The 26,985-nt window shown below is 40.6% G+C and overlaps 1 protein-coding gene across 2 annotated transcripts in view; it reads left to right on the top strand.

Annotated features, from left to right (window-relative positions):
• The window catches only part of DUSP10 (dual specificity phosphatase 10), a 42,797-nt gene that overhangs the window by 11,234 nt on the left and 4,578 nt on the right, over window positions 1-26,985 (top strand). For both annotated transcript variants that reach the window (XM_021716751.1, XM_008066393.1), the window contains exon 3: window positions 26,532-26,903. In XM_021716751.1, coding sequence (XP_021572426.1) covers window positions 26,532-26,903 — 372 coding nt within the window. The remainder of the gene's footprint in view (window positions 1-26,531; window positions 26,904-26,985) is intronic.

Genomic DNA, 26,985 nt, shown 5'->3' with positions numbered 1-26,985 from the left:
CTCCATCTCCCCAAACAAGACCTATATTTTATGTAACTTAAAAGAAAAGAAGCCTTGAGCCTATGTTATTGGATACGGAAATGAGTTGTGCAGTCCTGGTGCCCAGTGCTTTCATATAAGATAAAGGCTATTACCCCATACTCCGCCTCTGGCAAAGGAGATCACTTACAGAAAGAAAAGGGTTTGTGAATTCATCGAATTATCTGCATTGCCCTTAATGTTTTATTTCTGGTGAAAGCCTACTCAGGACACCCCCCAACCCTCACCCCATGACTTGAATTTTATGAAAAATAAAACACACAAAGCCCAACTCTTCCTGAGTGCTTCCATGAGGGATTTTGTTTTCTTTCCTTATCATTCCAGATGGGACCACCGTTAAGCATCTGCTGTCCGTTTCTAATATCAAGTAAATAGAGGAAACTGCCTGATTCAGGGGGTAGTGTCAGGTTTGTCCTCCTTTTGAGGAGCTTAAGCTTATCACGTTATAATGTGAGTTCAATGAATCTTATTTTGTGTCCCAAGGTAAGGAGGTAGTCACCATTTTGCATCAGACTAGCACTACTGTATCCAGTTCTTTAATACTTAATATTTATTTTATGAAGAGATAAACTCACTTTCTTTGAATCACAGCCCTGAGGGTCACTACAGTTGGGCTAAACATTACCAGCTGTTGCTATCAGCAAGCAAGAAAAAGGAAAACAAATTGCAGGAGAATGCAGAGGGGCAGGAGAGTAGAGAGAGAAGAACAGCATGAGGGCAGAGGGTATGCTTGGGGTGGCAGCAACATATCTTCTAGCTCCCAGACCTGAGATCTGGCCTTAGTGGTCAAGACTGTGAGTTATTCTCATTAGTCATTACAATGTCTTTGCTTCCCTCTATAAATAATATAACTAGACACAAACTTCCAAGAGGACCTTCCCCGAAGATATAGGAGACATTTTCTTAGGTCTTATGTTTCTATTCTTATTAATATGCTGTATTTTTATGATAAGATTTTAAAAGAATGGTTCTCATGAAGTGATATTTTAATCTGCCAGTGGAATGTCATTTAATCATGTATGATTACTTAGGGTCTGACCAAACTATAATCCCTGAAGATAGATCATTGTTTTCCAGATAGTTTGAAGAATAAAAAAAAGTAATAGCTATTGAGTATCTTCTATGTGGTAGGCATGGGGCTGTTATATGTGTGTCTTTTTTTTTTTTTTTGAGTTGGAGTCTCACTCTGGCACCCAGGCTGGAGTGCAGTGGCCCGCTCCCAGCCACCACAGCCTCAACCTGCTGGGCTCTGGTGATCCTTCCACCTCAGCCTTCCAAGTAGCCAGAACTATAGGCACATACTACCACACCTGGCTAATTTTTTTATTTATTGTAGAGACAAGGTCTCGCCAAGTTGCCTGGGTGGGTCTCGAACCCGTGGGCTCAGGCAATCCACTTGCCTTGGTCTCCCAAAGTGCTGGGATTACAGGTTGAGCCACCAAGCCTGGCCCTGTGGGTCTTACTTAACTCTTGGAACAGCTCTGTGAAAATAGTTTTATATCCCCACTTTTATAGACAAGGGATCTGAGGACTAGATTAAGTATTTTCTCCCATGCTATTAACTAGTGAGTGGGAAAACAAGAATTGAAAGCCAATACTTATGATTTCAAAGCCCAAGTTCCTTTTGGACTGGCCACATATCTAGTTACCAGTGAGCTATATATCTCATTCCCTGTGGTTGCTTTAGCTGTGCCTTGTCTTGGAATTGCCTTAGTTATAACACCATCTTCCTTCCCCCATTTTCTTGTATATCCTCAAGTGAAAGTTCTAGTGCTAAGAAGTGTCCTACTCTGTGTCCTTAGACTACAGCTGACTTGCCAGTGACCTTGACTCAAATTGGAAATTACATTTCCAGACTTTGGAAATGTAAATTTTGGTCATGGAAGACTTTTTAAAGGTATAACAAATCAAAGCTGTGATAATTATCTCTAACATTTATAAAGTGTTTCTTACATCCCAGACTCTGTGCTACAAGAATTATATCTCACAATAACACTCCAGTTTACATGTGAGTGACTGAACCTCAGAGAGCTTAAAGCACTTGTCCAAGGTCACTAAGCTGATGCATGATGGAGCCTGAGCTTAGCTCTGTTATGCTTCTTCTCAGTGTGTTTTTAACGCCTGGGACCTTAGAATGCATTCTTCTAGTAGCCTGTGTATCTAATGATGATATTCCTTCTTCCACACATATTAATATGCTCACTTTTTAGAATAGGAAGTAAACGAGTAAGGGTAAAGACAGGTTACCAAATTAGGTATAATGAGCAGGGAGGAGTCTGGGATGGGCGTGTGCGACTACATCCCAGAGACTAATGCCCAAAGGTATTTGATTGCCTCTGCTTTGTATTCATTATCTATCCTATTAGTGTAGATGATAATGCCAACTATAGATTGTTTTTCCCTCAAGTATGTGGAGAAATAATCTCTCATAGGTTATCATTACCCTTTGGGAAGGTTAATTCTCTAGAATAAGTGAACAAAGATCCTATCAAACCATTTACTGTTTTTCTCTTCTCCTTTCCTAATCTTTGCTATCTCTGTTCTTCCCTTCTACAGTCTAAGCATACAAATATAGCTCAGGTAATTTGTGGATGTGACAGTACAGACCCCAGCAAAAAAAAAAAAAAAAAAAAAAAAGGATAACGAAGACCTTTCAGGGACAGCAGAATGGGCCCCTGGGAACCCTGTGTTAGAAGCAGAATTCATAGAGGGAGAGAATTCTGTCTCCTGATGGGGCACCCAGCTTCACACAGTGAAAATATGCACTTGTCCTCTCAGATATCAACTATAAAGACTTGTCACTTTCTTAGTCATTGTTTGCTGCTATGACAGAATACCTGAAAATGGGTAATTTATAAAGAACTGCTGTTTATTTGGTGCATAATTCTGGAGGCTGGGAAATCCCAGAGCATTGTGCCAGCATCTCACCAGGGTGATCCCATGATGGAAGATATCACATTGTGAATGAGTGTGTGCAAGCCAGTGAGAGAAAATGGGGGCTATGTTCATTCTTTTTATTAGGAACCCATCCCTGCAACAACCCCCTCCATGATAATAACCTTAATACATTCAGGGGGGAAGAGCCCTCATGACCTAATCACCTCTTAATGGTTCTATGTCTTAATACTGTCGCAGTGGCAAATAAGTTTGTAACATATAAACTTTAAGAGACTTGTTCAAACCACAGTAGTCATGCCTCTCCAAGCACTTAGGTCTTCCATTAGCAGGGAAGTGTAGACGGGATGTGTGTGATCAAGGTGGTAGAATTAATGAATGAAGAAGAAAGTCTAAAAATGTGAGCATTCTTTAGTTTGAAAAATAAAAGTAATCAATTTAAGGAAAATTTTAAATAAATTCAAACATTAACTTCACTGATCATAAACTCTCACATTTACATGGCAAGGAGATTCTGAACCACAGCAACCCCAGGATGACCTTAGAAATATTGAAAAAACAAGATAAGGGATTATCATCCCTTGCACAGCAAGCATTCGCTTATGTATGTTGAATTTTAAAAGAAAAAGAAATTTTTCATGGAGCATTGTATCATAGCATTAAAAGAGAACTTATTGAGCTTTTCGTCCAACTGTCCCATTTTACAGATATGGAAATTGATTTCTTACCCAAGAGGATACATGTAGCTAGTAGTAGAACTGGTATAGGATTTATGTTTCCTAATTTCTCAGTTCAAATTTATTTTTTAGTAGCAGAACTGGTATAGGATTCGTGTTTCCTAACTCTCGGTTCAAAATTATTTTTTAAAGTCCAGAAGCTGTATAGATCTTTTGTTTAGTATCTGAGGTGTTATTAAATAAGCAAATCTTATGGGTCCAAGTGTTTAGTAAGGTCATCAATTCTTCCTCTTTTCTTTTTCTATGAGTTTATGAAGTGAATGTTCACTGAAGGAGACTGATGCACCTCACATTTGTATTCAGGAGACTAAAAACATAAATTCTAGAGCCAGTTTGCTGAGTTTGAATTCTGACTTTGCCACTTACTATAGTTATGAGCTTGAGAAAATTAACTTTTCTGTGCCTCAGTTTCCTTATCTGTAAAATGGGGAGTATAATGGCTTTTCTCAGGGGACCAGTTGGGAATTAAATTAGATAATATATGTACAAATTTAAACAATGGCACATAATAGCAAAATAGTGTTAAAATGTTGTCAAAAATAGAATATTGAATATTTATAATACTAACTCATCACCTACTTATATCCAAGGAATATGTGAGTGACAAAGTTCTGTAAAATACTTTGATATCACCACTAGTAAAATATAAATAGGAAAGACTTTTTTGATGCTTGCTAGATCTTTTTTTTATAGGTTTGGAAAAACTCAGTGTTTTCAGTGCAGTAGATAGATAACCACATAATTGTTTTTCTGAGTCAGTGCCATAATTAAAAATATATACGCTATTTCTATGTAAGAAAATCTTATGAAATTAAGTCTTAGCAGAAACTCTTTATCATAACCATTGTTGGGATATTAAGAAAATTTTGGAAAGAAAATGAATTGAGATACCAATCCCGCCCTAACTGGCCTAGTTTCATTTTTACATATTCTCTTCATTCTCTACCCATATATGTGCATGTTTTTCAGAGTTTCTCATATAGAAACTGAAGTTCATTTTCACTTTATACTGCATGCACTTTTGCTTCCTGTATTGTCACAGATTTTCTCCTTTAATGCTGTAAGCTGTTTTATTACCACATTTTACTTAGCTAATTTGCCTGTTAATGGAAATTAAGATTGTTGCCAAGTTTTGACATTATAAGAGAAACCTCTTGAGGGAATTCCCTGTTTAGAATCTTCTCCACTCCCCACCCGCTCCACTCCCCATTAGAGGAACAGGTGCTAGCTGTCAGCCAGTTTGAGGTGATTTCTCCCCCCATCCCCATTCCCTTTCACGTTTTCATTCCTTCTTCTTTCTCCAAAATATGGGAACCAACTACTCACCAAAGCTGTGAGTTTTTAGGGATTTCTTTATCCATCACTGTCTCAGGTCTTCACACAAATCCCAAGCGTGTGTGTTTACTACACGTACTCCAAGGCATGTGCTGCACATCTTGAACTTCTCTTTTGTCGGGCAAAGTGAGGAAGTCTGGAGTCCCTCCTCAGCACTATTAAAAACCAGAAGCTATTGTGGAAATGAAGTATCTAGCAGAGCTAACAACAGCTCCTTGTTTCATAAATATGAGTCACTCCCAGTTTTACACAGTGGGTGCAACACTTTGAAAGGGATGATAAAAACAAAGAATTATGCTGAGATGCTGAGGATGTGTGTTTGTGCCCGCCCCCACTCCAACTTCTTCTAAACCCTGGGGATTTAGTGTGGTGCTGAAGTCTCCTGAGTGCTTAAACACACAGGCAGCACGAACACATCAGAGTGGAAAGACAATTTCCATTTGTTCTTTTTGCCAAATTGAGGTAAAATGCCCTTTAAATAGGAGATAATTCTTTGACAAATAATTACCTTGTCTTCTTTGATAAAACATGTGAATTGGATTGAGTTTATTATAAGTAATCCTATATATTATGTAAAAATCAATTTGTGTGTCCTTATTAGGTGAATCTTTTCATTTCTACCATGAGGGTGACTAGAAAGCCCCATTCCTACTCCAATGAGAATAGAAGAAACTCAATGGATGTTGGAGTGATGGTGTCCAGGCAGCTGAATTTTGCAAAGACTGGGAGATGCTGAATGTGGGACACCACTACTAAAAAGCACAGAGCTGGCCAGGCTCAGTGGCTCAGCCTGTAATCCCAAGACTTTGTGAGGCTAAGACGAGTGGATTGCCTGAGACCAGGGGTTTGAAACCAGCCAGGGCAATTTGACGGCACCCTGTCTCTACAATAAATCAAAAATTAGCACACACCTGTAATTCCCGCTACTTGGAAGGCTGAGGTGGAAGGATCGTCAGAGCCCAGCAGGTTGACACTGGAGTGGCCATGAGTGTGCCACTGCACTCAAGCCTAGGTGACAGAAGTGAGACTCCAACTCAAAAAAAACCCAAAAAAAAAAAAACAAAAAAAACCCAGAGCTTTCCTATAAATACCTGCATCTTTTATTTTATTTTTATTTTTATTTCTGAGTTGGAGTCTCACTCTGTCACCCAGACTGGAGTGCAGTGGCATGCTACCGGCCACTGCAGCCTTGACCTACTGGGCTTCGGCGATCCTTCTACCTCAGCCTTCCAAGTAGCTGGAACTACAGGTGAGTGCTACCACGCCCAGCTAATTTTTTGATTTATTGTAGATATGAGGTCTCAACAAGTTGCCCAGGCGGGTCTCGAACCCGCGGGCTCAGGCAATTCACTCACCTCAGCCTCCCAAATTACGGGATTACAGGCTGAGCCACCGAGCCCAGCTATTATACCTGCATTTTTATTTTTATTTTTATTTTTTTTGAGTTGGAGTCTCACTCTGTTGCCCATACTGGAGTGCAGTGTCCACTCCTGGCCACCGCAGCCTTGACCTGCTGGGCTCTGGAGATCCTTCCACCTCAGCCTTCCGAGTAGCCAGAATTACAGGCGCGCGCTACTGCACCCAGCTGATTTTTTAATTTCTTGTAGAGATGAGGTCTCGCCAATTTGCTCAGGTGGGTCTCGAACCCGCGGGCTCAGGCAATCCACTCACCTCAGCTTCCCAAGCTGCGGGATTACAGGCTGAGCCACTGAGCCCAGTTTACCTGCATCTTTTAAAACAAACTTTGAGAAAGCTTTGGGCTTGAGAATCAGCTACAAAACTGCCTAAATAATTACCTTGAAATCAATCTCTTACTAGTGACATTCTTCTGGATTCACGATGCAGAACTTTTTCTAGGGAGTGGAGTGGGTGATTGACTGGATACAGTTAGCTGGGGCTGGGCAGTGGCTCTGGGAGGTGACCTGAGAGGGCAAGAACAGCTGCTCAATGATTCAATGAGCCAAAGCTCCTCCCTGCAGTTTTTCTTCCTCCCCACTTCTCAGCCATTCCGAACTGCTTGAGGTTTCCCCATCTGGCTGCACACTAATTTGGGGGTATATTTTCCCACTGAAAGCTATTGTCCATGGCTACTTGATTTGGCTCATATTAAAACATTTACTGGGGAGATGTGGGAGTATGAGAATGGAAAACCATGCTGTGGTTAATCAATCAGAGAACCTCTCTTCTCCAAGTTGAAGTGTTGTTTTTCCTGAGAAAAGAGTGGCTATTTGATATTCTGTGGGAGCCAACTGATTTCCTCATGCAGTGTGGCTTTTATCACTTTAGATTTCAGTTATTGGTCACTACTTCACGTGCATGCATGTACACACATACACACACAAACACATGCAAATTTCAGTTAACATAATGGGGATGATTATGACACTAAGCAATAACTAATTTAATGGGGATAGCAACAGTGTTATTCTATCTATCTGTGCTGTCCAATATAGTAGCCACAAGCCACATGTGTTATTGAGCACTTGAAATGGGGTTAGTTCAAACTGATTGTGCTATATGTATAAAATATATACTGGATTTCAAAACCTTTATGTAGAAAATAATGTAAAAATTTCCTTAATTGTTTTACTATTGATTACATGTTGAAATGATAATATTTTGGACATGAAATGATATTTGGACATGTTAAGTAAAATATATTATTAATGTTAATTTTACCTGTTTCTTTTTACTTTTTTGAATGTAGCTACTAGAAAAAATAATCTTGTTACATATTTGCTTACATTTCTATCAAATGGTGCTGATCTTTGCATAGTAATAACAGTATTATTATCCCTACTTTTTAGAAGAGAAAACTGAGGCTGAGAGAAGTTATATAAGTTGCCAAAGGTCACATAGTAGAAAACCAAACTCAGACCCAGTCTGACTCCAGATCCCACACTCTTCATCACTGAGGAATGGTGTTGTATAATAGAGAATTTATCTTGCCTTTGTCCTCAGTTCCTGGAAAATAACCTCTAAATCCTTGGAATTTCCAGAGAGATAGGAGTGCCTTTGTTATTCATCATGGACCTCTTGGATCACACCTGAGCTTATGCTAATACGATGACTCAGGGTAGCAGTTTGCCATCAGAAAGGCCAACCATATGATCACAGGGTTAGGGCTTTGTATTAGTCCAACCTCCTCCGCACAAGAGCTGGATTGAAGATGGAGTTCAATCACAAGGCCGATGATGATTTAATCAATTGTGCCTCAGTAATGAAAGTCAAATACAAGCTCTGGACAGCTCAGTTGAGTTTCCTCGTTGGTGAACACATTGATGTGCCAACAGCAGGATGTGTCCTGATTCCGTAGGGACAGGACACAGAAGCTCTATGTTCAGGGCCGTCCCCTACTTTGTTCTATGTGTCTTCATTTGTCTGTTCCTGATTTGTTTTTATTATAAAACTGTAATTTATAGTGCTTTACTGAGTTCTGTGAGGCATTTTAGTAAATTATCAAACTGAAGAATCATGGGAATCACAAAATTTGTAACCAGTTGGTCAGATATGTGGATGGCCTGGGAACACTTGAACCTGTGGCTAGAATCTGAAAGTGAGTGCAGTCTCCTTGAGGACAGTGACCTTAACTTGTACGGTCTGTGTTGACTCTGGTCAGTCAGTGTTAGGATTGCATTGCAGCATTACAAGAATAGACTGCCTTTAATCTGGATATATGTTTTACGGGCACAGTAGTTGAGAGAGATAAGTGCTGCAACTTTACTTGCTTTTCTCTCATTTCCTTGGTTACAGTGGCAATTTACATTCTAGTCTTGGAAAGTGACTCAGTCTTTGAGCAACTGCTGTTGACCACTAAGCTGTCTGGAGGCAGGCAGGCTTTGATACCTCCGGGCTGCAACCTTTGGAGTTCTCTCTGTCTCCCAGATACCATCACATGAGTGGCGGCGACATACATATGTACTGGCCCCTCTTTGATACCAGGGATTTTTTATTTTATTTTATTTTTGAGTTGGAGTCTCACTCTGTCACCCAGACTGGAGTGCAATGGCCATTCCCGGCCACCACAGCCTCAACCTGCTGGGCTCCAGTGATCCTTCCGCCTCAGTCTTCCAAGTAACAGGAACTACAGGCGTGCGCTACCACCCCCGGTTAATTTTTTATTTTTATTGTAGAGATGAGGTCTCGCCAAGTTGCCCAGGCGGGTCCCGAACCCGCGGGCTCAGGCAATCCACTCATCTCAGCCTCCCAAAGGCACAGGATTACAGGCTGAGCCACCGAGCCCGGTGATACCAGGGATTCTTAAATATTGATTTTGGGATTGGATTCCATATAGAAAATTGATGTAGGGTGATAATATGGGTAAGGAATAATTTACTTTTTCTTTTAAATCATTCGCAGTGTCTGGAATTATATTTTTGTGATGTGTCCTGTTACGTCTTATAAACAAGTTGTTTAATTCAGTTGCCTTTTTTTCTGGGGCTTTTGTTTGGATGTTTTAACCATGAGCCCATGCGTTTTATTTTATTTTTCCTTTGGGTTGGCTTCTCTTTCCCTGCTTAAAATAGACACTGCCTTTAGTCTATGGTCCTGGTAACCATTACCCTTCCATTCTTGCTCAGACCCAGCACTTGTTTTGCAAGGCCCTCTTAGGTTACCAGCTCCTAGAAAGTTGATTCCTGTGAGTGCATCTTAGGGCCACCCCAGAAGAAAAAACAAACATAAACTCTGTAGTTATCGCAAGGAAAGTTTCTCTCACCAGTGAAAACCAGGAATAAAGCAAAAAAGATCCCGGAATTGTAAAAGAGTCCTCTTGCAAAAAGAAATCAATATGATTTGATTTCTTTCTAACTTGGGCTGACCCTGGGCACTTTTCACCTTATGCCACCATGCCAGGCTTGCTCTTCAGAGGCGTTTGGCTTTCAGGTTGAGACAGTTCACACCAGCTCTCCCTGACATTCTTAAGTGACTATGGGAGTGTCAGTGTGCCAGTTTCTAAGAGGAGCAGAGAGGATTCATCAGAACCAGCTGAAGAGGCACTGAGCATTAGGCATTCTCTTCTCATACAATTCCCCTGAACATCTCACCTTCCGGAGGACTGAGGCTTCGAGTCACCTTTCTGTCTCTCCAGAGCATCATAATGCTCTTTGGGAGATCTAGGGCTGTAACAGCCCTTTTTAGAAAAGAGGAAACTTGTGTGTCTGAAGAAAAAGCCCTTAAGACATGATCATGTGGTTTAAAATGGCCTTAAGGTCAAGTAACTTGTCCAAAGGTACACAGTTAATAAGAAGGATAAGAGGAACACACAATTCTTGATTTTAGATGCAGTGTAGTATCCCTTCAATAGGAAGCTGAAGAAACAGGACAACTGGGGTGGTGAAGACACTGACTCTGTTATCCATTATTGCTCACCAAGTCAAAGTGTGGGGGAGCGGGTAGCGAGCTCAGAGCCCAATCAGGTCTTACTCAGTGTTATACAACATTCTGAGCACTGTGCCCCAACCATGTTTAGTGCTTAATAGATGCCTGTTGAGTTGAACTGAGGGCTCCTCTTACTGCCACTGACATCCCTCAGGCTGAGTGTCCCCTCCTGAGAGTTTTTCTTCCAACACTACTTTCCACTCATCTTCACCAACTCATCACTCATATGGGAATGTCCAAGGGCTGGGGGGCAAAGAGAGGGGAAAAACGGTTAGAGGCTGCCAAGCATGATTTGTCTTAGGTCTCAGCCCACTCCAGAGATACCCATTTTTCACTCCTGAGGTTTGCTTCTTCTTTATGAGCCCTGTTAGCCTTCCTTTCCAGCTTGGGGAATGTCAGAATTTCTCAGCCCTTGTGCTGAATTCATCAGGCTGATCTTGCCCCTGACTTGAGTGAGTTATGGCCAGAGGACATCATTCTGGTCAATCTGTAGTGTGTTCTTAAAACATTTCTATCTTTTTGCTTCATTGCGTATCTTTTTGTTGAATTTCCTCTAATGTTCCTTTATCTCACCTCCTTTCCTCCATTAGATTTATCTTTTGGGACTACTTCCTAAATTAAATCTCCCAAATTCCTAGTATAATGGTGAACCGCACATAATAGATGCTTTACAATTAACTGGTCCTATCTTGTCTCATTCCAATATTCAATTGAATCTAAAAATATTTAACTAGCACTTACTATACAATTTTGATGCCAAACAGTGAATACTGAGATGTTCCATTAATAACAACCACATTGTAGCTCATTTAATTCTCAAACAACCATTACTGCCTGGCCTACTGGGACTATTATTGGCTACATTTTGCAAATAGGAAACAGCTTTGTCAAGATCAAGCACACCAAAGCCTTGTGCTCTATTCCTCCAAGACAAAAAACATCTCAGCTTTCTTGGGGTATACATTTTAATAAGAACAATGCATTTTAATAAGAACAATACACAAGGAAGAAACAAATAAGTAATTTCAGTCTTAAGTGTTCTGAAGACTAACTCTAAAACTTCATAATATGAAAGAGAAATATGGGAAGATAGCTGTAAATGGAATGTCAGGGAAGACCTGACAAGACTTCACTTGGTCTGAGGCCTGAGTCACTTATGTGAGTCTAAAGGAGCACAAATAAGTTGTTCTCCTACCTATACCCTCACAGCATAGAACACTTGTGTGAGATTTTTTTCCTTACACACAAAGCAGTTCTCCAGCAAACACCAACTGGGTGTCCTACAATTTAATTCAATTCTGAGACTGTTTCCTGGAGTTAGTGACAGACCCCTCAGGTTTAGGGCTCCATCCCCTAAGACTGCCACCTTCTTTCAGATGCTAATTGAAAGCCTTTGGTTGTGATCTGTGCTTCTGATTGACCACCTATAAACTGGGGTTTTTACAGTCCCCTCCTTGGGACTCATTAATTTGCTAGGACAACTCACAGAATCCAAGGAAACACATTTTTAAGAAAAGATATTACAAAGAATATAGATGAACTGTCAGATGGAAGAGATAAATAGGACAAGGTTTGGGGAAGGGGAGTGAAGCTTCCGCATCCCTAAAGGATGTGTAACCATTTGGGCAGTGTTCAGCAATCTGGAAGCTCTCCAAACCCTTGTCTTCTGAGGGCTTATGAAGGCTTCATTACCTAGGCATGGTTGATTACATGACTGACCGTTGGTGATCAATTCAACCTTCAGTCCCTTTCTCCTCCTTGGAGGTTGAGGGGTATGGCTGAAATTTCTAACCCTCTAATCATGCCTTCTTGGTCTTTCTGGTGGCCAGCTCCCATCCTGAAGCTATCTAGGAGCCCCAGCCACCAATCATCTCCAACACTTTTGTAACTTCAAAACACACTTTTATAATTCTGTGATTCCAAGAGTTTTAGGAGATATGTTCCAGGAACCAGGGGCAGAGGCCAAATATTTATTTCTTATCATATCACAATATCACAATGGAGAACTATAGGAAGGGAGTTTCAGGAAGAGGGAATAGCAAGTGCAAAGGCCCCGAGGTGGGAAGCAGATCACCTAAGCCTTACACAACACCCAACAGCTGATCTTGCCATTGTTTGTCCATATTCATACATATCTGGTTTATCAAAGCTGTCCAAGTTACAGGATGCTAAAATTGTGAGAAACTTAAACATTATCCAAAGTCCTGATTTTATAGATGTGGCAACATAGGTCATAGAGCTAGAACCCTAGATCACTCCAGTGTGGAAAGAAGGGCTGCCTTCTGAGTCCTTGCTGTCAAGGCTTCTGTCATTCTGTGCAATAGTAGGCATGGCTTCAATGGGATGTGGCCAAGAAGTCTGATGGTGCCAGATATGGGGTGCACCCCAGGTCAGCTCTCCATTCCACATGTCCCAGGTTGAACTGACCGTTACTTGGCTGGTCTTCCACTTAGCCTCAAGTCCATGTTGACAATATATAATCTACGGCCACTAAGTCCACCTCCTCAAAGACAAGCAGGCTTTTCAGTTTGTTGTTTTGTTTTTACTTTTTCCTTTATTTCAGAAGGTGGTCCACTTAAGCAGGGACATGCTAACTTTTGGCTTGATAAACCTTTGTGTATCTCTTAATATATGGAGACCTCACCTGGCTTCAGGCTGACCTGTACAAGCTCAGCCCTTGTGGTGTGGTCGGATTGGCGGACACGGCTGACTCCATGTGCAAGGACAGCTTGTGCCTTCTCTTTCTGGTAGTTGCTAGCATTGCTTAGTATATTTGCCAAATATAGAATTCAGCTCAGTGGCTTGAGGAAGTTGTTGCTATGCCTTTTGTGAACTACAAACACTGGTTCAGGAAAACAATTTAAATTTCGATGCTGACATTCTGTCCTTTCCTTTACCGCTTCCTGAATTCCCTAAAGCCACAGCCCTTTGACCTCCAGATCATACTAAACACACAGTTGTATGTTTGTTTGGTCACAAGGCTTCATTTAAAACAAGCTAAGATAGATTCAACCTTTTTAGCAGGACACTTCCATATATGATTTTAGCAATGGAATCCTACCCTGGCTTCACTTGTGTAACCTTGCCTTTCTTCTTGCTTTTCCTTCCCTCCTTTTGACATGGATGTTTCTAGATGACCTTTTGCGAATGTAATGTCCAATAGGAATGTTTCACAGTAGAAATATGCTTTCCCTTGTGGTTTGCTGGTGACATTTCTAGAGATTTATTTAATTGGACTTTACTTAAATCCCATTGGGAAACATACTTTTGCCGTGAAGTTGTGATGTGTTTAATTTGGGGTCTAAGATAAATGTTGGTCCTCAGGGGAGGGGGTGAATTGTTAAGCAACAGTTTTCCTTTTATACAGTGGGCTTGTTTAATGAATAGCTTTACTGGGCTTTCCTCTGTTTGATTAGCAATGCTTCATTATTTAAACTTCTGCCCTGAAAAGCAAAAATATTTTCCCTCTCTTCAGAGAATTAAACAATAATGCAGAGTATCTGGTTGAACTCTTGGGAGAAATATAGCTTTATGTTTTATAGCACTCTCCTCCTGTTAACATTCCTCTCCCTGCAGCCTCCCAGTATGATCTCATGGATTTTTTTTTCTCCCTTCTTTAATCCCTCTTGATGGATTAACCAGTACTGAGTTTAAGACCAGTGAGTAAAGAAGGTGGAGCCTAACATGGTATAGAGTAGCCTCCCAAATACATAGAAAGTCTGTAGCTAAAATATTCTCAGACCAAAAAAGTTGCTGCAGAAAGGGCATGGGCCAATACTGATCTATAAGGAGGGTATATCCAATGAGGAGGAATGTGTCTTTGGGAGAGGAGTGGGCTTTTTTGCTTCATCTGGCTCATGGAACTGAAGTTCTGGAAGGCTTCATGGGCTTGTCTCCTAGGGATATGCTGGTTTTTTAGACACAACCCCATTTTGATCTGGGACCATTTTTGGCCTGACTTTAAGTATAGTACCAACATGGGTTGGTTTCCAGGGACCTTGTTCACAGGCAGTCCACAAGTTTTGGTGTTTCTTCAAAAGGAAGTTTTATAATTTATATTTCTATAAAGTAAGCTATACTGGGAATTAGAAGTGATACCATATTAGTTTGTCTGGGCTGCTATAACAAAATACCGAAGACTAGGTGTCTTATCAACAGAAATTAATTTTCTCACAGGCTGGAGGCTGAAATTTCAAGGTCAGAGTGCCAGAATGGTTGGGTTCTGTTGAGGGCTCTCTCTTCTTAGCTTGCAGACAGCTGCTTTCTCTGTGTCCTCACATGGCAGAGAAGAGACAGCAAACTCTCTGTTGTTTCTTTTTCTAAGGGAACCACTCCCATTGTAGGGCCTGTACCCTTATGACCTCACATTGGAGATTAGGGTTTCAACGTATGAATTGGAGGGGAGGGGATGACACAATCAGTTCATAAAAGGTACAAAACATGCATTCAGGGAAAGAAAGGTTATGAATTTTGCCCAGTTTGGAGTATATGTAAATTGTACCATGTGGTCAATTAATGCATTCTCTCTTCTCTCCCCCCCACAACACTTATTGATCACCTGTTATGAACTTCTGAGTATTTAGGAGCTCCCCTCAACCATAGAATAAAATCACTCTAAGCAGGCTCTCTGGAGATGGTCCCTGCTCATTGGACTCCTCTGGCCTCTTCTGGTCGTGCTCTCCCTCTTGCCTATTCATTGTACTACCCCACATTTGACTCTCTTGAATCTTCAATCACTCATACGTCTCCTAGGTTCCCTGCTTTTCCCAGTGTGGTACGTCTCCCTCTTCCTCTGTTCTCCTGGACTCCCTCTCTGCGTCTCCTGTCTCCAACCAGCCCCTTCTCACTCCTCAGAGAGGCATTCCACGAACCCCAATCTAGTCCTTTCTCACAGCACCCAGGGGCTGGAGAGCAGCTTCATGGCCTGTCTCCTAATTTATGATGACTTTTTGAATGTTTATGTTTGTCATCTGCCTCTGCCCACTGGACCCTGACTAGTGGGGAAGTGGGGAGGGGAGTGGAAGGGGCATCTTCAGTGTGACACTTACTTCCTCGAGTCCCAAAATGCTGGGGAAGGTTTGTTCTTAGATAAGAGATTATAAAAGTGAAAAATGTGCTAATGAAACCGGCTTGTATGTTAAGAAAACCCAGACTTGAGCTGAGTGTTTACATAGTGCCTTTCTCCCTGGAAACTTGTTGGTCTGTGGTAACATAGGTAAAGTTTAGACATGTAAGTTAGAGAAACCAGAAGGAAAACTGATCTCGCAAGTTTTCAGGAACATGGAGGCTGGAATTTGACACTCCTGTTAGTCTCTGCTCTTCTGCCCCAGATACCCAGTATCTTCATGGGCATTCTTCTTAGCCATTCATTTGTTTGAATCCTGAAACTCTATCTTGAAAGGCAAAAATAGTTAATTTTACTGTCTTTAATTGGCGTTTTTGTTAGTGGAAGTGGAGTTTAATCTTGGATAGATGAATTTCTGGTGAAAATGAGACTCTACAGCCTGGGAGGACAGGGAATGAAGGGGACAACTGGACCCACCAGAGCCTTCTATTCTAGATTAGGCCTAATAGAGAGCAGAAGGTACTTCCTTGTCCCTCTGGTAGAGTGAATAACTTGGAGAAGTCAACTAAATCCACCACTGTCTTCAGGTGATTCTTTCTAAGACAGAATGGGGAGGGTGGGCTTTTTACAGTAACAGGGACTTACTGAAGGGGAAGAGACCTCTATCACTCTTTCCAACCCATCCTCAACTTTTTAAAAAATAGGCTAACAAATATTATGTGGATTCATTGTAAATTCAAGCATCAAAACATATTCCAGGCTGGGGGAAGTGGCTTACACTTATTAATTCCTGCACTTTGGGAGGCCAAGGCAGGAAGATTGCTTGAGCCCAGGAGTTTGAGACCAGCCTAGGCCACATAGTGAGACCTTGTCTGTACAACAATTAGCCAGGTATGGTGGCATGTGACTGTAGTCCCAGCTACTTGGCAGGCTGAGGTGAAAGGATTGCCTGAGCCCAGGAGGTCCAGGCTTTGGTGAGCTGTGATCTTGCCACTGCATTCCAGCCTGGGTGACAAAGTGAGACCCTGACTGAAACAAAACAAAACAAAAACAAACCATGTTTCAGGGACAATCTCATCCTCTCTTGTCTTGTTCTCACCTACTGCTGATAAGTTTCTGAGAGAGAGAAGGTGGAGGGACAGGGAGAGAAGGGTAGAAGAGAGAAAGAGGGGAAAGAAAGAGGGGATGAAAGGGAAGGAGGGAGGGGGTGAAGAAGGAGGGATAAAGGGAGACAGGGATGGAGAGGGAGCAGAGGAGGAGCGGAAAGGGAAGGTAAAGATAAGAGAACAGACTCTCTGTCACAGCTCTCTGGTGAAGAAGCTAAAGGGTGCTCTTTTTTTTTTTTCTTGAGTTGGAGTCTCATTCTGTCGCCCAGACTGGAGGGCAGTGGCCGCTCCCGGCCACCGGAGCCTCAACCTGCCGGGCTCCGGTGATCCTTCCACCTCAGCCTTCCAAGCAGCTGGAATTGCAGGCATGCGCTACCACGCTCGGCTGATTTTTTGATTTATTGTAGAGATGAGGTCTCACTGCCCAGGCGGGTCTCGAACCTGCGGGCTCAGGCAATCCACTCACCTCAGCCTCCCAAAAGCACGGGATTACAGGCTGAGCCACTGAGCCCGGCCTGGTGTGCTCTTTGTTAGAATCATACTGACTTCCGCAAAACCTGAGAAGATTCCTGGCTCTGAGAACTCTGCAATCTTACAGTTCAAATCCTGCTCACATAAAAGTCATCTGCTCATTAAAACTACACAAAGCGGTTTAATTGTTGTCTTTGTGGAAAATTACATGACTGTCATCAGCTGTTGCTTCTGGCAGTGCTTTCTGTTCTAATGTAAATAAATGAGGTAACAGATTTAAAGAAACAGGCTGTATTTACATACTTGTGAAGTATCCTCTCAAAACAATCTGCCTGTTATTCAAATACACACAAATTAAACTTGTGGTATCTCAAACATTGGTTACTCGTTAAAGCCTTAAAGTAGAAATGGTAGGAGAGGGCACTACTACCCTTTCATGGGTAGTAACCAGAGGCTGACTTTTTTTTTTTTTTTTATGAGGACCCTGCTACCTCAGCAGGCTGAAATTTAATCCCCATTGCTTTTCAGCACCAATTCTGTAATGAGGCAAACTCTGAGCCTCTAGAAGGGTGGGGTGGTGGGAGCATGAGGAGGGGGGAATCTTTTAAACTCTGACAAAAAAATTCCTGAGTTAGCATTTCTTGAAAAGCCTTCAATTAAACTTTATTTTCAGTTTTTAATATCAGTTTTTAAATCATTGGATCTTTCTGACTCAGTTTACTTTTTTGAGGTAAATATTTAAGCAAGAATTTTTTTAAAATCTTTCTGTTGAGGGCATTCCAAAGATTTTATCATGCAGAGACAAAAGCAATGTATTTCAAAACAAGAAAAATGATAAGACTTCCCCCCAGCAAGTTTATGATTAAAAATAGTTGAAGTACATAGAACCAACAATTTAGAAGAAAGATCATCACTAATTTGTACAAAAATTAGGGAGAAGCAAACCTACTGTTTTTTAGTTCTTTGTGTTATAGCCAAGTATTAGCTTATTTTCAGAATGCTAGTTTTTTTTTATGCTTTCAAATTATTTGTTATTTTATTAATGAGAGAACCCGTAAAATAGTTAACCTAGATCAAAGAAGAATTAGATGCAGCAGGGCTCATATAATATGCCAAATTATTGGGGTGGTAGTGATGGCACATAAGTGAGGGAAACAAAAATAACAAGAGTTACAATGACAATGTAAGCAACATCTATTTTATGTAAATATTGTTGGTCTAAATTATGTGAGTTTTTTTTGTTTTGTTTTGGTTCAGCAGACAATCCAAAGAAAGTATTCTATTATTAACTCAAAATTCAGACAAATTCTGGTATAAACTGTTCAAGATTTTTTTTTTCCTCTCAAAACATTGCCACACACAACTTGATTAGATTAACTAATATTATGTAAGAATGAGCAACCTTTATCATAGGAAGATATTTGTGAGGGGTATTCTTGAAGTGATTTCTACCTATCATTTGATGTTATAAAAGCACAGGGAGATCTTTTCATTTTATTTTTTAATTTTTGTAAACTCTTTCCAAAAAGAGATTGAACACCTATATCAATACCTTTTTCCTATAGCTCTTGTTGGTATCTAATATATCAGCAAATCACCTGTCTTCATGTGGCATAGAGCTAAGACATGTATACAAAATAATTTAAATAAAACTAGTCCTGCTCTCCAAAAACCTAGGTTCTATTAGAGTGCTCAATTTGTATATATATAGAAAGGAAGATATAAAAAAAGAATAATTATTAATAACAGTTTTAGTTTGAGTGAGTCTGCACGTATATGTATACATATATAATAAGTTATTAAAATGTAGTTTACATAGAGTGACCCTGATAAAATGGTGAATACCTCAACTTATTAAGGAAATAGAGGTATAGAAAAGTTTTGTGTATGTGCGTTAGATATGTAACTTTTCTATACCTCTATTTCTAACATTTCCAGGAATACAAATATATTTCTAGAAAATTTATGAGGAATGCCTTTTTGGCTGTTTGATAAACCTTAAATGTCTTTTTTGGGGGTTTATACTGAAATCTTAAAGGACTCGATGTAATGAGGCTTCCTAGAGAGACTGCCAGTCATCAGCCCCAGACCCCACTCTGCCTGCTACTTTCTCCTGCAGTTACTCCAGACTCAGCCCAATACACCTAGATACTGAATACACCTTTACCAGAGCAAAACCTCAGTGGGCCACACTTATAACCCCTGCTTAGGCTTTCCTCCTTGAGGATATCTTTCCATGGGCCAGCTTTGGCAGACGATTTCCTTTTCCCCACTTCTCTGAACCAAATATACCAATGTTAAGGGCTTACCTCTAGCAAAACCAGTTTTGACCTCTGTAGTCTACAGCCATCCTCTTGCATCTGACCACCTCCCCTGTCTATTAGTTTTGCTACACCATTGGCAATTATCACAATAGCTACAAGGTTTGAATGTTCTCTTAAAGATGCCAGGATGTATCTTACTGAATCATTACAAAAGACCTGAGCAGTAATATCCTCATTTTATAGTTAAGGAAAGAGTGCCCAGAAGACCCAATAACTTTCAAAAGTTCACGCAGCTAGCATGTGAACTATTCTAAATTTAAGGCAAAGCTCTTTTTCTGTTTCCACACACATTGTATATTGTCTTCTAAAGTTGACTTTTAAGATGTAGCTATAGATGACTTATATCATCTACTAAAGGGACCAAACCTGTGAGAGGGCCTGATATAACATATCTGTAGATACATTTTCCTGAAACAATAATACACCATGCTAAAAAATCAGTATGTGCTCAATTGGATTCAGGAAACTAAATTAGTTTTTGATTTTTGTTTTTAAATAGGTTTTTTGGGGTTTTTTTGAGTTGGAGTCTCACTCTGTCGCCCAGACTGGAGTACAGTGGCACACTCCCGGCCACCGCAGCCTCGACCTGCTGGGCTCCAGTGATCCTTCTGCCTCAGCCTTCCAAGTAGCTGGAACTACAGGTGCGCACTACCATGTCCAGCTAATTTTTGATTTATTGTAGAGACGAGGTCTCGCCAAGTTGCCCGGGTGGGTCTCAAACCCGCAGGCTTAGGCAATCCACTGGCCTCGGCCTCCCAAAGTGCTAGGATTACAGGCTGAGCCACCGAGCCCAGCCTTTAAATAGGTTTTAAGCTTGTGGGACCTCCTTCACACATTGGACATTTCACGTGTAAGCCAAGCCACACTGGTTTGAGGGAAGCAATCAAATGACATGATCATGGGAATACTTCTTTCTGACTCATAGTCAGCCGCTAAATCTCTCCCTTCCTTTGGTAACAGAAGTGTTTCTTTGTTCCTTTGTTTCAAACTTATGCCTACTTATGCCTAGTAAGACAGCACTATCCCTCAAGCCATCCTCTCTCTCTGATATAGACTCCCTTCCCCCTTCCTGGGAGAGAAATACAAGTTCCTTGGGGACAGGATCATAAGATAATTTAAGTGACACCTCCTAGTATGGAACTTGAAATCATTCCTACTATAAAATACTCAGTCACATCTATGGACTATAAAGACAATTTTATAGAAAACAAGAAGTATACATAGCATTTGTGGATCTAGCTAAATACCACACATATTTCTCCTGTAAAGCTAGGTAATAGTCTTTCCTGAAAATTATGAAGTGACTCTGGAGCTATCTTTGCAGCTTTCAGCCTTGGAAGTCAGCTCCAGTTCATCCGGGTGGGTTTTGTTTTTTCACAGGCTCTTTGTACTTACAGAAAATTGAGAGTCTGCTATCAAGAGTCTGCTATCAAGAGAGTTTCCATGGAGTATCAGTATACATCCATTATTAGTGTATGTAGACAAAACAGTATCCATTTTATATCAGTATCTCACCCACTTAAAACAATAACATCTAACTCTTATGTAGCATTTTATCTATAGTAAGAACCCTGTGAGATATAATTATATCCAAATTACAGATGTGGAGACTGAGGTACAGAGACATTAATAACTTGCCCAAAAGAACACAGCTGGTAAGTGATAGGAGTCAGGGTTTTAACTTAAGCAATCTGGTTCCAGTCTATGTTCTTTACCACTATCATCAAAGTACTATTTTACTTTAAAAGACTAATCACTCAGTAAGAAAAATTAGTTAACAAACAGGGGTGTAGCAAACTGTAGAAGAGTCCAATTTTAGCATAATCCTTTCCTCCTGTTCTTTGGACATTAATTCTATTTGCTGACTTTCAGGGAGAGTTTTCGTTAAATTTCTGGAAAGTGCTCACTTTTCAGCTTAGCATAAAACCAAATAGCTTGTCTGAAAAGTGCTGTCCAGCTTTAGAATATGGAAATCTCTTGCTTATATTCTGTATTGGGGTGTGGTTTCTGTAACTCATCGCCCAGAGCATTGCTTCTGAATCACATTACAGAGAGCTCTTCTGTTTCTAGAACTGCAATAGCCAAAACAGCAGCAGGAGCTGAAAGGCATCTACAAAGAGAGGCTTTCCACTAAAACTAAGGTCCATTGCTTCAGTGGGACTGTCACTTAACCGACCTTCTGTTGGAAGACACTGGCAGGTGGTATTTCTATATATTTGTCTTTGGAGTATTCTTTTTTGTTGTCCTTTAGAATCAACATGCTGACCATACCCATTTTGGCAGAGAACCTAGTTTTGAGATAAGGTTTGAAAATATTTGTCCCCTGCCTCCTTCCAGCATTGTTGTTCATGCTTAGAAAATATTTGCCCTGATGACTACAAGCCCTTGTGTGCATAGGAAGGTTAACCAGTTTGGTAGAAATTGGGGAGAGGAAGGAGGGAGGGGAGAAGATCAATTTTATTTTAAAAATTCAATCCTCCTCTGGAAAAACCAGGAATCCAAAGATATGCAGTTTTTATTAGGAAAGTTAGGCCAAACAAAATTTAAAAAGATATATTTGTTTAGGAAGGATAGAGAGCTGTTGCTTTCTTTGTGTTAAAAGTATATTCTTCAAACTTTAAAACTGTTTACATACCTTGGCTCCTAGTTCTTTTTTAAAATAAACATTTAAAAACTCCAGAACATTAGCTTGTCATTTAGATTCTTTGTATTAGGCAGGGTTTTTTTGTTTGTTTGTTTTTGTTTTTGTTTTTTTTAAAGATCTTTAAAATGATAGTTTCCCAAAGTAATGGGGGAAAAAAGTACTGTATTCTAGACATTGTTTTGTAGTACTTCATACTTATTAACCAGATTAATCCTCACAATGGTACTGTGAGGTAGGTACTATTATTTTCCCTGTTTTATACGCAAAGACCAGAAGAAAAGAGAGGTGGGAAAACTGCTCAGGGTCTCATAACTAGTGTTTGGTTGTGCTGGAATTCATGCCTAAAAAAAATCCTACCTCAGAATCCCTGTTCTAAATTACTGCACCATACTTGGGGCTCTCTCGTCCACAAGTCATTGGAGGTGAGGACGATGCAGATGATATTGGGGTAATAAAATATTAGTTATTAGATGCCTGGTTGTATCTAAAAAACTTTACATAGGCTTACTGTACCACAGTCCTATGAGTAGATGATAGTAAATCCACTTTATAGATTGGTAAACTGAGGCTTAATGAGGGAAGGTGATTTATTTGTACTAGGTCTCATAGCTCCTTGGAGGCAGTGTCATAATTGTAGCTGGGTGTGTTTGCTTTTTTTTTTTTTAGATTGGAAAATATAGTTTATTTGGAAAGCAAATTAGAGAGAGAGAGAGAGAGGAGATTCACCTCCCCAAGATAGGGAGATTCATCTTCCCAAGAGGGGGCCAAAGCTCAAAGAGTCATGTGGCCTGGTCAATGCTTAACAAATCAATGGTCATGTTTGCTTCTAATCCCTAGTCTCCATACTCCACTGCCTCTACTTCAATTGTGTGGTAATGATCATGTTGTAATATTCTTGTGCAGTAATAACAAATATAATATTATCAAATCTCCTCATTAAGTGATCACTTTGGCCTCTGGTGGTATTTGATGGGGTAGGGCAGAGAGAAAGTAGTTGGAAGAGAAAACCATATTAGCCCTACTCTTCCCCTTCCCTTTCAGCTTTCAACTCCCACTGAAGAGAAGAAAAACAATCTTTTCTGCAGACTTCTCTCTAAAAAAATCTCCATTGTGAGCTTCTACTGGCTTGTTTTACTCTAAGCACCATTCACAGAGAGAGTTTTAAACTGCAGTATATTGATGCGCATAAGTCTTAAGGAAAACCGATGCCTAAGCTGATTAGCAGACTGGAATTGAACAGGAGACTATTTCAGACCCTTCAAGGAGAATGTTCATGTCTGCTTTAGATGTTTGAATTGCAGTATCTCCTTTTCTGTCCACTTTCTTTCCAAATATGGTATGAAAAGAGTTCCCACATGGCTTCAACATACAATACACCATAATTTTGCACATAAGCACCCCCTGTGATTTGGAGCATTCTGGCATTCTGTGTGTGTTCGTCTCAAATTCCCTCCTGCCCCCCCTCCCCCATGGGGTTTTTTCCCCCATTAGACGAATGGAAGGCCCATGCCACCTGTTAGCATTACATCATTGGCTCCTCAGAACACAGTTGCACCAAAGGCCTTAAACAAAGTAGTTCTTCTTGTATTGTTTGCACTCAAAGAGCTGATATCATGCCAACTGATGTCATTGTATGTCTTTGTGTAACTGCTATGGCAACTGGGCAGGTGGGGAGCCTCCAGCTGATGTCATTGGGAAAGGAGGTGTAGAGACAGAATTTTAAAAAGCTGTATGCTGTTTTTCTCTGTGTGTGTGGTTTTCTGGCATGCATTTTAAAAAAAACTAGCTGCCTTTAAGACAAATTACAGCTTGAGTACCCTAAATAAGAACAGAGAAAAGTCCCCCCCCCAGAGACTTCTTTTGAGCTTGTTTTGTTTTTCTTCCCTCTCATCTTATATGGAAAAATGTTACAACTCCTTAAAAAAAAAAAGTGAATTACGTTCCCATCACAAAGTCTGTGTGGAACTTTTTACTTGGATTTTTATGGAGATGAAGCTGAGCAGATTTCAAAATATCTCTTTAGCGCCCCTTTTGTTGAGTCTGTGATGGTAACAATAGGTAGTTTTAATTATTTAAAAGTATTCACTCATACATTTTTTTCTGGTTTTCCATTTTTCCTTTTTTTCCACTTTAAAAATTATCTCTTTGGGCCCAAACTTTTAAAGTTATGATTGTCTAGCCGAATAAACTGGTAATATATAAGGCAGAGTTTAATTCTAGAAATTGATTAAAATGAGTATAAAGCTCAAGTTTTTCTTTTTATATAGTAAAGGTGTTTTTTTACCTTATTCATTTTTGATGAGTAAAATAATCATGATATTGTCCCTTTGAATTTTCTTTGGATCATTACCATACCTTAAGGAAAATATGAGTTCTCTCTTTTACACAACTGGCTTCGTGTCTATCAGCTGTAAACATTCATGAGACCCAGTCTCGGTTACAGTCTGCAGCTTCCTGCTGTGGTTGCCAAAGATGAGACTTGAGATGGAGAAGGACATATGTTAGGTTCAAAAGCTGGTGGACAGATAGACTTCCTGTCCTTATTTAACATAACCATATGCTCTTCACACTTTGTATTTTCTGTCTTATCTCTTGGAACTATCAAGACAGCCACAGGGCATTTGTCTTTCTGGGTAGATGTTGTGTTTTGGTAGCTTTCATCTCATAGGAGATTTCTAACTTCCCTTCCCCTTCTTTTCAAAGGGAAGGTAGAGTGTATCTAGTTCTGTTTGATTAGAATTAGAACTCGGTTGGTGGTAATTACGTCAACCTAAATTTCATAGCCCTTACGTGTTTATACTAGAATCTGAGCCGCCTAATAATCATTTGGGTTTGTCTGTGTGCATGATTGTATGTAACAAATATTAGAGGAAAATTTGAACAAAAACTATGATCTATAAAGTCCTTAACTTAAACATTTGTTCTTTTTTGTATAGCCCTTTAGCTTTTGGTGAATGCCTTTGAGTTAACTTTTTAAAAAAATTAATATTAAGCAGAATTGTTTTGTTTTTACATATTTTTTACAACTACTCCTTTAATGACTACATATTTCATGGAATGTATATAGTAACTTTTTCTTTACTTTTTTCTTTTTATTTATTTATTTATTTTACTTGGCCTTTTCCATAAACAGATAATGTTGTAGTGAGCATCTTCACATATCTAGATTTGATTAGATCATTTCCCTAAGATTCATTCCAATAAGTAGGACTGTACTTTTTTTTGTTTGTTTTGTCTTGTTTTTTGATTTGGAGTCTCACTCTGTTGCCCAGGCTGGAGTGCAGTGGCACACTCATACCCACCGCAGCCTCTACCTGCTGGGTTCAGGTGATCCTTCCACCTCAGCCTTCCAGGTAGCTGGAATTAGCCACCACACCTGGCTAATTTTGTCATTTATTGGAGAGACAAGGTCTTGCTAAGTTGCCCAGGCTGGTCTCAAACTCCTGGCCTCAGGCATTCCTCTTGCCTCTACCTCCCAAAGTGCTAGGAGTACAGGCATGGGCCACCTTGCCTGGCCTGACTTCACTTGTTTAGGGGAATGTTTGCATTTTTAAAATGGAGAAACAAGCAGAGTTTAAACTTTTTATGCTAGACCCATAACTCTGGGGGCAGAACAGAACCTTAGGCTCAAACAGTGTATTCACAGATCCACTAGAGGTCTTATGATGGGTTTATGTGCACACAAGCCTCAGAACGTCAAGTTCAAGGAAGTGGGCTGTTCTCAGATTCCGTCTACTGGAAATCAAGATTGACAAGTGTCAGCGACCTACATGGAGGATATTAAAAGGGGACCATAAGAACAAGCCACCCCACCCACCTTCGCTTGTCTTTTCTAAGTATTTTTATATGTAAAAATAGCTGATAGTTACTGAGCACTACTGTGTGCCAGGAAATGTGCTGAGCACTTTACAAAAAGTCATTCAACTTAGACTCAGAGTCACGCTCAGAGGTAGATGCCATTACCCTCATTTTACAGGTGAGGGAACTGAGGCACAGAGGGAGAAGTAAACTTGCCCAAGTCACAGAGCCAGGAATTGGTGGTACCCAGATTATGGTTCTTCCAGGGACCCTGCTTGTAACCATTCTGCTGTATTGGGAGCACTCCTGGCCCTCTGGGTGAGGCGAGCGATGAAGGGTGCAAGACCGGTGTCCGTAGCACTGAGATTCCACCCAAGGAGGTCATCCATGCCTTCCTCAGCTCCCAAGCACAGGGTTCTATATAGGCCACTGAGCATATGGCTGTTTGAGGCAGAAGAAATTTACGGCTGATGAAATTGCCTGATGCTGCCTGGAACTCTTTCCAAGGGAACATGCCCTAATTTGTATAAAAAGCATATTTCCAAACTATTCCATGCAGTGATACCCTTTGAAGCTTGTCCTGAGTCTCCAAATGGACTTGCATTTTTTTGGTTTAGGTTTTATATATTTTAAAAAGTGTGCATAAGCAACAATGCACACACATTCTAACGGAGAAAGTAGCATTTGCTGCCAGCTCTGGAATCTTAGTCACTCTGTCTTTCTGTGCTTGTGTTCCAGGTGGACTTAGTAGTTTTAAGCAGAACCATGAAAACCTCTGTGACAACTCCCTCCAGCTCCAGGAGTGCCGGGAGGTGGGGGGCGGCGCGTCTGCGGCCTCCAGCTTGCTACCTCAGCCCATCCCCACCACCCCCGACATAGAGAACGCAGAGCTCACGCCCATCTTGCCCTTCCTGTTTCTGGGCAACGAGCAGGATGCTCAGGACCTGGACACCATGCAGCGGCTAAACATTGGCTACGTCATCAACGTCACCACTCACCTTCCCCTCTACCACTATGAGAAAGGTCTGTTCAACTACAAGCGACTGCCGGCCACTGACAGCAACAAGCAGAACCTGCGGCAGTACTTTGAAGAGGCTTTTGAGTTCATTGGTAACTGTCTCCCATGGGGAATTCTCATCTTCTGCCTTTCTTTCCCCTCTGGCTCTTGCTTTGATATCAAGTTCAAGGTTTT

The sequence above is a fragment of the Carlito syrichta genome, unplaced genomic scaffold (assembly GCF_000164805.1).
Source record: "Carlito syrichta isolate Samal-C Ts95f unplaced genomic scaffold, Tarsius_syrichta-2.0.1 Scaffold308910, whole genome shotgun sequence".
Taxonomy (NCBI): Eukaryota; Metazoa; Chordata; class Mammalia; order Primates; family Tarsiidae; genus Carlito; species Carlito syrichta.
This window is presented reverse-complemented; position numbering and strand designations above follow the sequence as displayed.